At 38.6% G+C, this 14,684-nt stretch overlaps 2 protein-coding genes across 2 annotated transcripts in view; one reads left to right on the plus strand and one right to left on the minus strand.

The window, feature by feature from the left end:
- Positions 1–14,684, plus strand: part of FBXL13 (F-box and leucine rich repeat protein 13) — a 253,505-nt gene that overhangs the window by 131,437 nt on the left and 107,384 nt on the right. Inside the window, exons 10-11 of the mRNA XM_044245871.1 lie at positions 3,932–3,984; positions 8,038–8,138. Of these exons, the coding sequence (XP_044101806.1) occupies positions 3,932–3,984; positions 8,038–8,138 (154 nt within the window). The remainder of the gene's footprint in view (positions 1–3,931; positions 3,985–8,037; positions 8,139–14,684) is intronic.
- Positions 1–14,684, minus strand: part of LRRC17 (leucine rich repeat containing 17) — a 31,053-nt gene that overhangs the window by 13,317 nt on the left and 3,052 nt on the right. The window contains exon 2 of the mRNA XM_044245872.1: positions 431–1,329. Within this exon, the coding sequence (XP_044101807.1) occupies positions 431–1,193 (763 nt within the window). The 5' untranslated portion in view covers positions 1,194–1,329. The remainder of the gene's footprint in view (positions 1–430; positions 1,330–14,684) is intronic.

Raw genomic sequence — 14,684 nt, forward strand, 5'->3', positions numbered from 1 at the left:
CCTCTTTCACGTGTGTTTTCCCTGAGGTACTTTCCCCACAGAGGCACGCCGTGTTTTCGATTTAAGTCACATTAGATAGGCAGCATTTGGATGTGTTTTTATACCCATTTGTTTACATAAATTATATTATGTGGTGATTTAAGATAAAGGGGTTCTTGACAGCCACAGCTTCTGATTAGGAAGAGTAGGATCCAACTGGCTACCCTTCCTGAGCATAGCTCCTGTCCTCCTCTGCTGTCCCCCAGACCACCAACCACGTTGAGTCTGAACCTTAGAAAAGCTTGGAGTAGATTCCATTGTCACTGGGGAAAGTCCTCTGGTGGAAGTGACACCAGGAATCGCAATGCGCGGCAGAGTGGAGGGAGGGTTCTCAGATTCAAGGAGCATTTGTAATCAACCATGAAAAGGAAAAACTAAGAAACTTACAAACCTTTCCGTTTGCAGTCCAGCGTTTGGATGGGAAACACGTAATTGTAGCAAAGAGAAGAATCCACCTCAGGCTTGATGACTGGGGGTCTCCCGGACACTTGGGGTCTCGGGTCTAACCGTTCGCTTTCTTCTTCGCTGCATAACTGTTCAGGTTTTAGCTGCCTCAGTTTTTTGTTTTTCAGTTCTTGGGGGCTTTCGCACTTGGCGTAGTTCCCCAGATTCCGGTTTCTTGGAATCTGCAACATGGAAATAAGCGTTTCCATCTCGCAAGTACAGTGCCAGGGGTTGTCGTAAAGACGCAGGTAGCTCAGGAGAGGCGTGTAAATGAACACCTCCTCCGTCAAGACTTTGATCTGGTTGTGCTGCAGGAGGAGAGTAGTCAGTTTATTTAAACCAAAGAAAGCGTCACCCTCGATTTTGGAGATCTCGTTCTGTTGCAGATCCAGGCTCTTCAGCCTTTTAAACTTGGAAAACATCTTGTTCTTCAGTATGCGGATCTTGTTTCTCGCTAACAGCATGTGCAGCAAATCCTGAGGCCAGTCGGGCAGCACGTAAACTAGTCTTCTCTCTTGACAGTCTAAGTATTTCTCGTGGAGATACGTGTAGACTTCGCAGGGGAGGCCTGGTGCGTAGCGTTTGACGGGGCTGGAGCCTCTCCTGCTGCCGCCGGCCCGGCCATGATTGGCTCGGCCTCTCGGGCTCGCCTTGCGGAGCTCCGAGGCTTTACAAAAGAAGAGCAGGATCACCACGGTAACCACGCGCATCCTGACATCCAGCTGGTCCCAATTACTTGGTGTGACAGGCGGAACAATGAAAGAATTCCTTTGAAATCCAAGCTTGGGCAATCTTAACTAATGCGGTTCAGAACGAAGAGACCCAGCTGAGGTATGGTGGGAGGCCCTAAGTTGCAAGAGAAAAAAATACATGAAGAACCATTGTGAGCGTTGTGTCATTAACAGCAGCTTCAAAACAAAACAAAACAACATTTATTTTCTTTATATATATATATTATTGTAGTATAATTGATGTATAACATTATGTTTCAGATGTATAACATGATGATTGGATATTTGTATGTATTATGAAGTGATCGCCACAGTAAGTTTTTTTTTTTTTTTTAAGCCAAGACATTACAATTAATAAAGGCACATTCTGAACGGTGGTGTAGTGGGCCCTCCGACTTACCTGGTTCGGTGGCTAAAGGTTTGGGCCCTGAGCTCAATGAAGACTTTCCTACTCTCTTAACTATGTGACCTCACAGTCACATAGTCACATGGTGCACCTGAGTGGCTCCGTCAGTTAAGTGTCCGCCTTCAGCTTAGGTCATGATCCCAGAGTCTTGGGATCAAGTCCTGCATCAGGCTCCCTGCTCAGTGGGGAGGCTGCTTCTCCCTCTGCCAGCAGCTCCCCCTGCCTGTACACACACACACACACACACACACACACACAAACTCTCTCTCTCTGACAAATAAATAAGTAAAATCTTAAAAACAAAAGAACTGTGTGACCTCAGGTTAGTTATTTAACCTCATCTTCAGTTATCTGTAAAATGGGGCTGAGGACGTGGTGTAGTATTGTCAGGAAAATGAAACAGGCTCATGGGCAGAAGATGCTTATCAGTGCCAGGTCCCCGGGAAGTACCCCACAGTGCTAGGGCTTAGCGTTAGGAAAACTGAAACATGTAATGTATCAGCACATTGGATTCAAGACAATCAAGGGATTCTTTATAGCCTTGAGACATGCAGGGGGAAAAAAAGAGTAGATCTCCAGTGGTTGTTCTCCCCAGCTCATTTTTTTTCTTTTCTGGACTATCTCCCAATTAACCAACCACAATGAATGTGAGATCCAGAAATGCCCAAAGTATACTGCCCTGTCCTTGTCAAGTCTTGCATATTTTGGCTCAAATGTCACCTCAGCAAAGCCTTTTCCGAGGACTGTATTTAAAGTGGCACCTTTTCCACTTCCTAGCCACTCTCTACTCTCTTTTTTATTTTTTTTTACTCTCTTTTTTATTTTATTTTTCTCCATTGTACTTATCACCATCTGTCCAAGTAGATATTATACTTCTTTTGTTTACCATCAGTCTCCCCCATCTAGGATGTAAACTCCCCAAGGGCAGAAATTTTTGTCTTTTTTGTTTACTGCTGTATTTTTGGCACTTGCAGAGTTTCTGACACACAGCAAGATCTCAATAAATATTTGTTGAATGCACGAATTACCTACTCTCAAGTAACAATTCTATAAAAATATTAATATCATCAGTTTAGTTATTACATTGTTTTCGGAATCTATTTTCTGCCTTAACAGGTATTACTAGTCTCTTCTAAGATTTGCACACTGTAAAGCACTGCTTTCATTTTTAAATTCTGAGAGTGATTTTGGTTTGCATTTATTACTTAGGACACAGTCCATTCTTGGAAGAGGAAGAGATGTTCAAAATCGGTTTATAATGAGTAACATTGTTGTTGTTATTACTGTGGGGCTAAGTGGTTATGAGCAACAGATGTATTTTCTATTCATTGTAGCAGTGTGAATGCAAGATCACCCCCTTGCCTGGAGTCTTCCTGCCTGATGGGGTCTTCCCCACCTAGAATGACTTCTCCCTCTTTACCTCATGCATTTCTCCCCTTTACTCTTTTGTTTCCTCTCCCTCAGATCCTTCTTCTCTGTCTCAGATTTGGAGTTTTACTTCCTGTCTGTCTAGACCCGGAGTGTGGACTGTGTAACTCTCTGCTATCTAGGTCTTTCTGTACATGTGTCAACTTCCCCGAGACCATCATCCGTGTGGTTCCCTCTGGTTCCAGACTTAATCAGGCACTTGACCTCTCTGATCCTTTGTGTTCTTCTCTGCAATTCACTGTAAATTGTATGAATCTCATTTATACAAATTATAAATATTTTGTTAATTAGTATGCATCCTGAATTATTTATAATGTCCATGCTGATGTATGAGGGGAATGTGTGCTGATGTCTGCAACTTACTTTAAAATGCATTAAGAATAAGATGGATTGAAGGATGGATAGAAAGATGGATGTACAGGTGAATATGTGATAAAGCAAATACAGTGGAAGTGTAGTGGGTATATATGCACTATACAACTCTTCAAGTCTTTCAACTTTTCTGTGTTTGAAAATTTTTACAATAAAATGATAAAAGAAAACAAAACCCAAAAAACGAACAAAAAGTCATGCCACAAAAAAAGTATGTTGGTTTTCTTCCCAGCTAAAAGCTCTAAGTATACACTGTTTTTCCCAAAGCAATATTTTCCTTTTTCCCCCTTTCTTCTGTAATCCTCAAATGATAATAAACATGTGTATATACTTTAATTTTAAAGCCAGAAGAAATTGGCTTTCTGGGAAAAGGAACCATATACTTAGAACAAATTACTTGCCAAGGTTTTTGTTTGTTTTCTAATGAATACATCGCATTGAATGTAGGAAGGAAAATTTTAAGTTTAAACATTTGCGCTATGTTGTTTAATGTTTAACTTGTTTGATTTAGGCCTCTGTAGAAATCTGCAAGAGCTGAACGTCTCTGACTGTCCAACACTCACAGTGAGTATATGAAGCTTATTTTACTGTTTTTTATTTAGATTCAGACTTGCTATATTGCGGTGCCAATACACAGAGATTTTTGCCAAAATACAGGCATGTGTGTTCGTTTAGGATCAAATGTGTAAAAAAGCAAACTATGTTAAACATAGTTGGCAAGAAATTTTATCCCACTTGTATAATGCGATTATTAATCCTGTAGCTATATGACCAAGGTTGGAGTCTCTGGAAAAGTGAAAACTATTCAACAATTATACAAAATTAACTACGTTTATATTTAGGGTCATGTGTGTCTGAGACAGGAAAAAAATGGGTGCCAGGAATGACAATGGGATGATTTTAGTGGTCTTCATGGCTATCAACTGTGTGCCAATGAAGATGGAAATGAGCCTGTAACCCTGGCCAGCTCCTTCCTGGTCCCTGTCTCCACGCCTTTCTTTGACTTCCAATCTGTCTTGTCCCCTGTGAGCACACACACTTTCTAAGAGGCAGATCTGATCATTTCACTCCCATTTTCCATCATGTATAAACACACTCACCGTCTACACTATTCCATGAAGTCAAAGCTCTTTACTATACCTTGGAGACCCTGTGTTGTCTTGCCTCTGCCTCCTCCCCCAGCCTCATTTTGCTCCAATTCCTGCACACACATGAAGTTTCAGCAACCATACAGGACTACACTTTCTTTGCTGCATGAGCCAAGCTGCTCCTTGCTGTTTTGCTTCTGCTTGGGCTGTGCTCTTTGCATGGAATGCCCTTTTACTTTGTCCTCAGGTATTGCTTTCCTCTTTGTTGGGCTTTAAACCTTACTTTAAGTACCACCTCCTTCACCTACTTTACCAAGACATCCCTGTCTCCCAGGGCTGGGCTCATCACTGCTCCACTGGGTCCCTAAAACAAGTAGCCCTAATCACAGCATTTCTGCCTCCTCCACTAGCCCAAGAGGGCCAAAGGGCAGGAGACGTGTCTTGTTTTCTGTGGTAGTCACAGCACACGGCACACACGTTGGCGTACTGAATAGTCTACATCTGCTTAATGAATGAAACTGGCGATCCCGAGCAGGTAACGGAGAGCATGGCATAAAACTTGAGTTTCCATCTTGGGCTGACATTTTTGTATTCTTAATGAACGTTACAAAAGTGAGTATGATCAACCTAGAGAGAGAAAGAAGGTATGAGAAGAGCCCTTAGGATGAACCTTGGGGATTGTCGACTTTTAGAAGTAGGCAGAGGAGAAGAAATAGCGAAGAATCTTAAGAAAGGCCAGTAAGAGGGGACACCTGGGTGGCTCAGTCGGTTAAGCCTCTGCCTTTGGCTCAGGTCATGTTCCCAGGGTCCTGGGATGACACCTTGCAGCAGGTTCCCTGCCCAGGAGGGAGCCTGCTTCTCCCTCCCCTCCCCGCTTGTGCTCTCTCTCATTATCTCTGTCTCTCCCTCTCTCAAACAAATAAAATCTTAAAACAAAACAAAACAAAACAAAACAAAAAAAAAAAACAGAAAACCAAAAAACAACCAAAACATAACAGTAGGAGAATTTGGGTGAAAACAGAAGAGGCTGATTTTGTCATGCTCTTCATTAAGCAACAACTCCAACAGGACGTCCACACCCTCCAGGGTTGTCATTCTACTTCTTTCTTTCAAACTTGTTTCATTCTGTGGATATTTTTAGTATGTACTACTTTAAAGATATTTTTATCTTTATATGTAAAGATATATAGGGAACATGTATGCTATAAAATATAGGTGTTCGAGGGAATTAAAAACGGATCAAGTCTCAGTTCCTGCCCTCAGGGAGCTTCAGTTCTGCCCTTGAATAACAGATCACAGTCTTTCAATTTGGCTTTCTCATAGGAAAGTCGAAGCAAATGCCATCTGCGTTGAATTTGTGAACGTCAAAGTCTTTCCCAATTTTGGAGTCTTATACTATACAGGGTTGATAATTTTATCCAGCTACATTTTACTATTGTTTTTTTCCCTTTGAAGCACAGGCTGAGAGACAGGTTTAAATTTAAGGAGTTGAGTAACATTCATTCAAAAAGCTTTATTTCTAAGAAGCTTGCCTTATGAGTATATTACATTGGGAAAGATTTGGGTACATTGTGGACAAATTCAGAAACCATTTTGCAATGGGGACACTCAAGCAGCATTTGCTTTTATGTGCTCTCACCTTTGGGGACTGAACCTTGAGCTCTTTTAAATGCTGAGACTAGGATTTGTCTTAAGTTTCTTGGATGTCCACGCTCCTCCAGACAGGAAAATGCAGCGAATGGTTTGTTTCCTTATCTTAAAGGAAAAAGGAGCTTCTCTGTGGTGCATAAACATACTTCCTCTTCTTCCTGGCCCCACATTTTCATCTTCTCTGTGGCTGCCTCCCTGAGGGTGTATCAGCTTCCCGTCCTCTCCTTGCCCCATCTCACTTGCATTTTGGTCAGTCATTCAATAGGTGCAGAATTACTTTGATATTTGATTGGCACCATGAATGTTTTTGAAAATAGATTTTGTTTCTATTAAACTACAATGCCATTTATTGTAATTCTTTATTCCTTCTGGGAAATTTTTACCATATATATTTAATATATGTATGTGTGTATATATGCACATACACACATATATAAATAAATTTATATATATTTATATATATTTTTAATCTCTCTATATTTTTAATATTTTAACCGTATATTTTTAAATATTTTAATGGTTAATTAAATATTTTAATTTTTAAAATAATTTTAATTAAAATATTTTAATGTTAATATTTTAACCATATATATATATATTTTTAATCTATCCACCTATACCTAAATCCTGCATTTTAGTGGTGGAGTATGTAGAAAAATTGCCGGCAGCTTGAACGCAGTGGCAAGAATACAGTGTTTATTGAGTCCCTGCCCTTGCACTCATGTGGTGTTGGTGCTCAGAGCCTTTCCTAGAGCAGGACTGCAGGAATTTGTACTGTATTATCCACGACTCGGGGAATAGCTAGGAATAGAACGCTAAACATTGATGATCCTGCAGAAAAGAAACCTTTGCCATCCTTAATGGTGCTGGAGGTGGCCATCGTGAATATGCAGAATTCTTTCCCAAACCACATTCCCCAGGCAAGTGACAACTGACATCTTCCCGTGATGGCCTATTCTTTCCAGGACCGATGTGCCACAAATATTTAAAACTAGCTGACCTTGTCAGTGTTCCTGGGGAGACTCATCCACCATCGTTAAATAAATAAAAGCCTGCTGCTATTTACTCATACTGGAGAATTTTATAAGTAGTTACCCATATGCGAGGCAGCTCTACCGCAATCAAAGCTTGCAATTCATCCGGTCTTGTAAATGTCAGTGTAGGGCTCAGGCTTGAAATAACTGTTTTCCTGTCTGTCTCATGTCACAGTCGCTCTGTTCTCTTGTGCCTCAGTGTCAGCTCTGGGGGGAGCTGCTTTAATCTCTGAGAGTCTCACCCCCAACATCCCCAACACTGAACTTCATGTTCAACATGTGTGTACCTTTTTCTTTTTCTTTCTTTTTATTTTTTTTTGCTTCAGAACATTTCAAGTAAATTTGGTGAGACTCTGTTTGGCTGTTTTAATATACTGACTAATAGGAGCATAGAAACTTAATTACACACACACACATTTCTATAAATATGTATGTGTAAATATGGACTCACTTTTAATGAAGTCCAATTAAGAGCATTTACTATTCCTGTCTTTCAGAATGACTTTAGCAAGTTTAAAAATAGATGAGGTTTTAATCGCTTTCATGCATCTGAAGAGTCAGGAGTGGTTGACACTTGGACACTTGAGCTCAAATTTCCTGTCAGCGTTGAACTTTTAACAAAGTGTCACTGTGATGGAATGGGACTTTATTTCCAAAGAAAGGGCACGGGAGAGAATAGCGAAGCTTCAAACAAAACCATCACCTTCTGTTGAATTTGATTTACAACTAATAACCAAGCATATCAAGAGACCAAGGCTTGCATATACTTTTTGGGAGAGAGACAATGGGGAAATCACAAAGCCTGCTAGACTTTGGTAAGATTCTCCCCTCTGTTTTTCCTGCAGGATGAATCAATGAGATACATCTCTGAGGGCTGTCCTGGGGTCCTGTACCTCAATCTATCTAACACCACCATCACAAACAGGACAATGCGAATCCTGCCCAGGTAATGCTCCTGTTCTCTGTATTACCCCGAGGACAGTTATGCCCCTCCCAGCTCTGGCTCACTCTAGCATTCCCCGAAGGCAGTGTTCCTTTTGACAGCATCCCCCTCCCCAACCGTGGCACCATGATGGTGGTAACAGCACTGCTTCTTTCCTGTCCCCAAGCAGGTGCCTCTTCTGCCCAGGTGGGTCCAGCTTAAATAACTGGTCCTCTGCTTGGCCAGTGTCCTTGTGTCACTCTTGGAGCAAAGTGCCCAGAAGCTTGAGTTAGGCTCTGCCTGTCTCTTTCTGCTCCTCCTTCCTGGGCAACAGAGCCTGCCTCCTAAATTCTAGTCCCATGTCTGGACTTCTTGACAACGAACACCAGTGTCTTCCCTCCTTGGACCTTGAGCACTGCAGGCCCACATTCCCTCTTGCCATGCTTTGGTCACCTGTTGGGACCTCCACCACCTCCAGGAAACCTGGTACTGGTTGTTTTTTCACCTGTGAACTGTTGACAACCCTGAACACAGATGCTGCTTTTCCTCAGCTAGTGCTTCTTTAGAGAAGGGACAGAAGAATACAAGACATCACCAAACATTGACAGAATATTCAAATTCTGTCTTCAGCTCATGTCATGATCCCAGGGTCCTGGGATGGAGCCTGTGTCCCTGGGGCTCCCTGCTCAGTGTGGAGTCTGGGTCTCCTTCTCCCTCTTTGCCTCCCTCCACTCATGCTCTCTCTCAAATAAATAAAATCTTTTTTTTTAACGTGCATCATGTTTATAGATGCAACACTGCAAATACCATAAAAAATTGAGGAAATATTCTTTTAGGACTTGGAAACTATTACCTGATTCAGCAAAGAAGCCACTCATGTCACTGATAGATGAGTGAAGTCTGTACCTACATCTTTTGTCCTACTCATGAATGTAAATGAAAATATTCGTGTTGAAACTATACACATTCCTCAATATTCTTGAACTTTTTTATTTTTTGGTGAAAACAAGAAATACATCAGAGTCATAGAATTTTATTTTTCCTTTGAAACCAAAGAAGACAAAATTACTAGCTGCTTTTATAACTTTGGCAAAAGCCCATGAAGGCATTGTATGAGAATCTAATGATTATATCAACTTTATAATAAAGAGTATTATGTATTTTATTTTCATTTATAAACTGTGAGCTATACATATTTTATATCTCTAAATAGTAAATGTAAAATAGTAATCTATGAAAATTTATAGTAAACATATATACATTTGTATGCATATATGTTTTTAAAGTGCCAGTTGTTAGATATTTACTAGTATGCCAATAATTAAAGATAAAATAATTTATGAACTAAGGTATTTTTTTGTAATTTTTGGTCTTCTTATCAGGCACATAGTCTAATTCTAATTTTTGTTCAAATGTTTTATTAGATATCTCAAAATTTTGTTTTATTCATATGGGTAATCTTCGTGATAGCTCTTCAGTTGCTGCTGTAAATGCTATCTGTTCTGTTTTAATTTCTCATTATATTTTCTAAATGGTCATTTTTGGACTTGGGTACAGTACAGATATCTTTTAAGGTTTTAATTTGTAAGAATAGATTTAGTTTGTAAGCTTTAATATGAAATGACCTTTAAATAAGAATTTAGGCAAAGCTTCTAAGATTTGAGATTGTTCTCATTTTCTAAAGAAACTGTTGTATATCTATTTTCTCTTTGACCCAGTAATTATTTAGAACAGAATTTTTGGATCCAAGTAGTTGAAATTTCTTTGATTAAGCTTCTGGTTTTAATTTCTAATTTTGTACAGTGGTCAAGAAATGTGAACTGAATTATTTCTTTTCTTTCTTTCTTTTTTTTTTTTTTTTGGACTGAATTATTTCTACCTTGTGGAATTTATTCAGATTTCTTGGTGGACTAGTATATAAAGATAATTCTAGTAAATCATCCATGAATGTTTAAAATAAGAGAGTTTCTGTTAGAGAACAAAACTTCTATGTGTATGTGTGTATCTATGTATAAAATCTTGATATTTCTTACTGTAATAGTGATATATTGGTTGCCTTTTATAATCAAGCTTCCTTAGTTTATTTTGATATTTTCATTTTACATATAAAGATTAATAAGTAGTATGTTTCATTATAGATAAAGCATTTTTTCACATAAAATTATATTCTTTATCCTGGTCGATGTTTCCTTGCCTTGAATTCTTTATTTGCTATTAATATGGTCACCTTTGTTTCCTTCTGCTTACGGTTCTGTTGAATAACTTTATGTATCTCTGTATTTTTATTTATTTTTTATTATTAATTTTTAAAAAGATCTTATTTGTTTATTTTTTTAGAGAGAACACATGTGAGCAGGGGGAGGCGCAGAGGGAGAGAGAGAATCTTGAGAAAACGCTGTGCTGAGTGTGATCCCACAACCCTGAGATCATGACCTGAGCTGAAATTAAGAGTCAGCCGCTTAACTGAGTCACTCAGATGCCCCTGTGTCCCTGAATCTTTAATCTTTATGCTGTTATATTTTAGATTTGTCTTTTGAAGGAAGCATATAGTTAACTTCTGTTTCTAAATTTTTCATTCTGCCTTTTTAAGAGGAGAGTTTAGATGATTAGTTATTTCCTGTCAAAATGGAGCATATGGCCTTATTTTTATCATCTTGTTTTATGTTTTTGATTTTTCTGTTACTGTACTATATTCATTGCTTTCACCTTTTGCTATATAAACTATGTGGTTGACTTTTATAGTTTTGAGGTCTGTGCACATTCTGTTCTGTATTTCAACCAGTGGCTATTTGTGCGTTTGTGGTTTTTTTTAAAGATTGTTTTTATTTCTTGGAGAGAGAAGGAACAAGTGTGGGGAGGAGCAGAGGGAGAGGAGGCAGACTCCCTGCTGAGTGGGGATCCTGACTTCAGGCTCTGTCCCAGGACCCTGGGATCATGACCTGAGCTGAGAACAAATGCTTAACCGACTGAGCCATCCAGGCACCCCTGTATGGTTTTTCTGAAACGTGCTTTTAATATGCATTTCTCCAAATACCAGAGTCATGATGGAACAATGACTTTGGCTCCTCCTCCTGTGTTAGACTAGAGATCTAATACACTTTGATTCTCCCTTGAACTTGATGCTTCTCTACTTCTTCCCTTTGTATATAAACACACGAAAATTGTGATTTTTGTTAATCACTTAACTTTCCTTTTAATATTGACTTTCATGTTTGTGATGATATTTATGGTTATGTAGTCCTAACTCTAGTTTTGTCATTTATTGATGGTTCATTTGTTCCACAATTTCTTTATTCTTTAATTCTGATTTTTATTCATCCCATGATGACTGGGAATATAGTTTTAAGAACCCTTTAACCAAAAGGTAAACAGGTGTTAGATTTTCGGCCACTGCTTTCTGAACATAACTTTCTTTTGTCTTGAAGGGTGAACAACTCCTCTTGGCATATAGTTCTTGAATCATTCCCTTTATTTTTAAAATCCTACAAATACTGCCCCATAATCTTTGATATTTCGGATTAAAGAGAAGTGTAAAATCAGCTTGATTTTTTTGTTCCTTTGTTGTTCATCTATTTTTTCTGCAACTATGCTTAATTTACTGAGAAATTAAACATTTTCCAGCTTAATTGTATTCTTTCAATTAGCTTTTCCTAGTACATAGTAAACCTTTGAACATTAAAACTTAGACGTTTTCTCAGCCAGGGAAGGTATTTTTCTTTTTTAATTCTTCTATTCCGTCTGTTCAGGTTTAATCTTAAGAATCCTCTTTCATTTATAGGTTGAATTTTTATTCCTGTTTTTCAAAGCTGTCATCTTCTTTCTTATCATTTTATCTCTGTATCTGTTTCTTCCGCATACTATGTTCCCTATATCAGTAGTTCTCAAAGTGTGTTCCAAGGGTAGCTGTGTTCCAGTAAATGTTTAATAACTAGTTTGGGTAGAGGCTAAGGGGATGTTCTGATTTCTGTGGTATAAATGCTACCACCATGATCATTTTTAAGCTACCAAAATGATGTCATTGATCGTGGACTTGGGAAGAAATGCTAATGGTTGGCTCTCATGGGCTGGTGTAAGCCAGCTCCAGCGACACCACTGTGGAGGACCCCGACCCTCTCAGGAGTTCTATGAGGTTCTCTAGTCCTACAATATAGAATATTGCTCAGTATATGTATGTATATGAATATATGTGTATGAATGTGTTTGTGTGTATATAGAGAGAGCATATATGTTTGTGTGTGTGTAGAAAGAAACAGAATATATTATAAAATCCATTAAGTCCATTTGTGAAAATCTGAACTTAAAGAGTAGATGATTTGGGATAGCATACTTTTAGATAATCATTTCTCCTAGGAAATTTAAAATAATACTACAACCATGCATAGTTTCTGGGACATTTATTGTACAAATGAAGCTGTACATTTAATGAGCAACAGATAGAAAAACAGGACCCAAAAATGAGAATTTTGTTTTGATTTTAACTCTAGTTCTTGCTGTTGAAAGAATATCCAGGGTAAATGCACTTGATATTGATGACTTCTGTCATACAAAAAAAATGTGCACTGACTTTCTTATCTGTGATAAAAATATATTTCATAATGACTATTTTTGCTCTGTTTTCCATTGTTTCAAATATGCTTGGGTATGTGAAAGGGTTCTTTAAACTATAAATAACCAGAGAAATGTTGTTTGTGCTGTTGTCATTTTCTCTCCAGGGCCTCTAGCCTTTCTTTCCAAAGAAATAATTTGCCAAAAGAATATAATTTATTTGCCCTTCTTGACAACACTGGTTTGCCAGCTTCTTATTTGAATATTTTTCCTCACTTCTTCAGGGACTTGCTCAACTTTCTAAAGTTGAAAATGAGGGTGGCTGTTAGCTCATGCCCATTCTAGGACATGTTTGCTTTTTCCTGAATCAAACCCTTTCCATTCATTCCACAACCTAGCTGGCACTCCCAGCATTTTATTTACCATAGCATCCCAACTGTTCACCCTTGGACTCTCTCCCTTTCAATCTGCTTTGCCTTATGCTGTAAGACGTATCACCTTGGAACAATATTCTTGTCATGTCTTTGACATGCTTAGGCTCTAGACTCTTCCCTTACTGTCCTTTAATGTTATCTGATCAAACCTATCTGCCCAGGTTTCCTGGGGGAGGCCCTTAACTCCTACCAGATTGTGTATGCTTCTTGTTCTCTACAGCTAGAATGTCTTTCTCCTCCTCTCTGCTAAGCCATAGCCTTGAAACCTCCAGTCATACCATCTACCAGAATTCCACAATGATTTCTCCTTTCCTTGAAACCTACCAGCAACATTCCTTCTCTTATTCACCATTTATTGATCAATTATTATGTGGGAGACATTCTAGGCATATAGGAGAGATTAAAGCTACTATGATCTTTGCTCCTTAATGGAGCCTCACCTTGTATAGTGACATGGTGTTCGATTATTTTTCATAAAGGCCCTTCAATTGGCTTGGAAAGTTCTTATTCATAGGTGCTCTCATGTAATATAGTCTTACCAGTAACCATCAGAGTGGGGCAGACAGAGGAAGCTGTTGCCTTCACTTGACTGGACATGCTCAAGGTCTACCCTATGAATAAGAGGTCAAAACACTCCATTTGGATTTCTGCAGGAATCTATTATGCAAAACTGTCCCTATGAAACTAAAAAGCCCAACACTTAACTCAAAAGAAACTACTGCAATCCTCTCTTTTACAGATTAGGCCTTGTCTTGGTGATTTTTCAGAGAAATTCTTGTTTAAATACATAATTCTTCATTCCTTCCAATAGTAATTCCCTGAGGTATTGGTGATCTAACACAGAAGGTTTCAATTCGTTAATGGAAAAAAGCCAAAAGAAAAGAGAAAAAGTGACCTCTGTAGTTTCTGTATGTCTATAAAACTTCTTAAAGATTATAGTAGCAGTAGAAAAATAAATCACAAAGGGAACCCCCCCATTAGAAACACTTATTTATCAAATAATGAAGAAAAATAAACATAGGCTGCCAACATTGCCTCAAAGTAGAATTAGAAATACCAAGTTGTCTCTGGCTTGAGAAAATGATGAACCAGATCTTACCCACGTAAGGGACTTTTTTGCCAAAATTCAGAATAAAAAGTTGCAGTATTGCATAAAATTTGCCAAGTGATTTCACTGTCAACTGATTATTTTCCCATCCCCAACAGCTTCAAGGCTATGGCCCTGTAAATCCCTAGAAAGGTCTACAGGGCCACTTAGGAGTCTCCTGTGGTGGGTTTTCAAATGGATGGTTCCCAAGAGGTTCCATTTTGAAGATAGTCATCTAGGGACTTTCAGTCTGGGAGTCATTTAGTCCAGTGAACAACTTCTTTTGCCAAACCTGAGGTTCTCACCCTGGGCTCAGTGGATTCTCCAAGGAGACCAAGGATAGAATTTAGAGGTTCCATGAATTTTGATGGGGGAAAAATAATCTCTATTTTCACTAAGCTCTAACTGAAATGCAAGTTAAGAAAAATCACAGTAGTATTAGCAGTTCCTGGGACTTCTTGACCATATAAATCTCAAACATTTTCTTATTATAGTTGTTACATG

This window comes from Neovison vison, chromosome 4, assembly GCF_020171115.1.
Source record: "Neovison vison isolate M4711 chromosome 4, ASM_NN_V1, whole genome shotgun sequence".
NCBI classification, from domain to species: Eukaryota; Metazoa; Chordata; class Mammalia; order Carnivora; family Mustelidae; genus Neogale; species Neogale vison.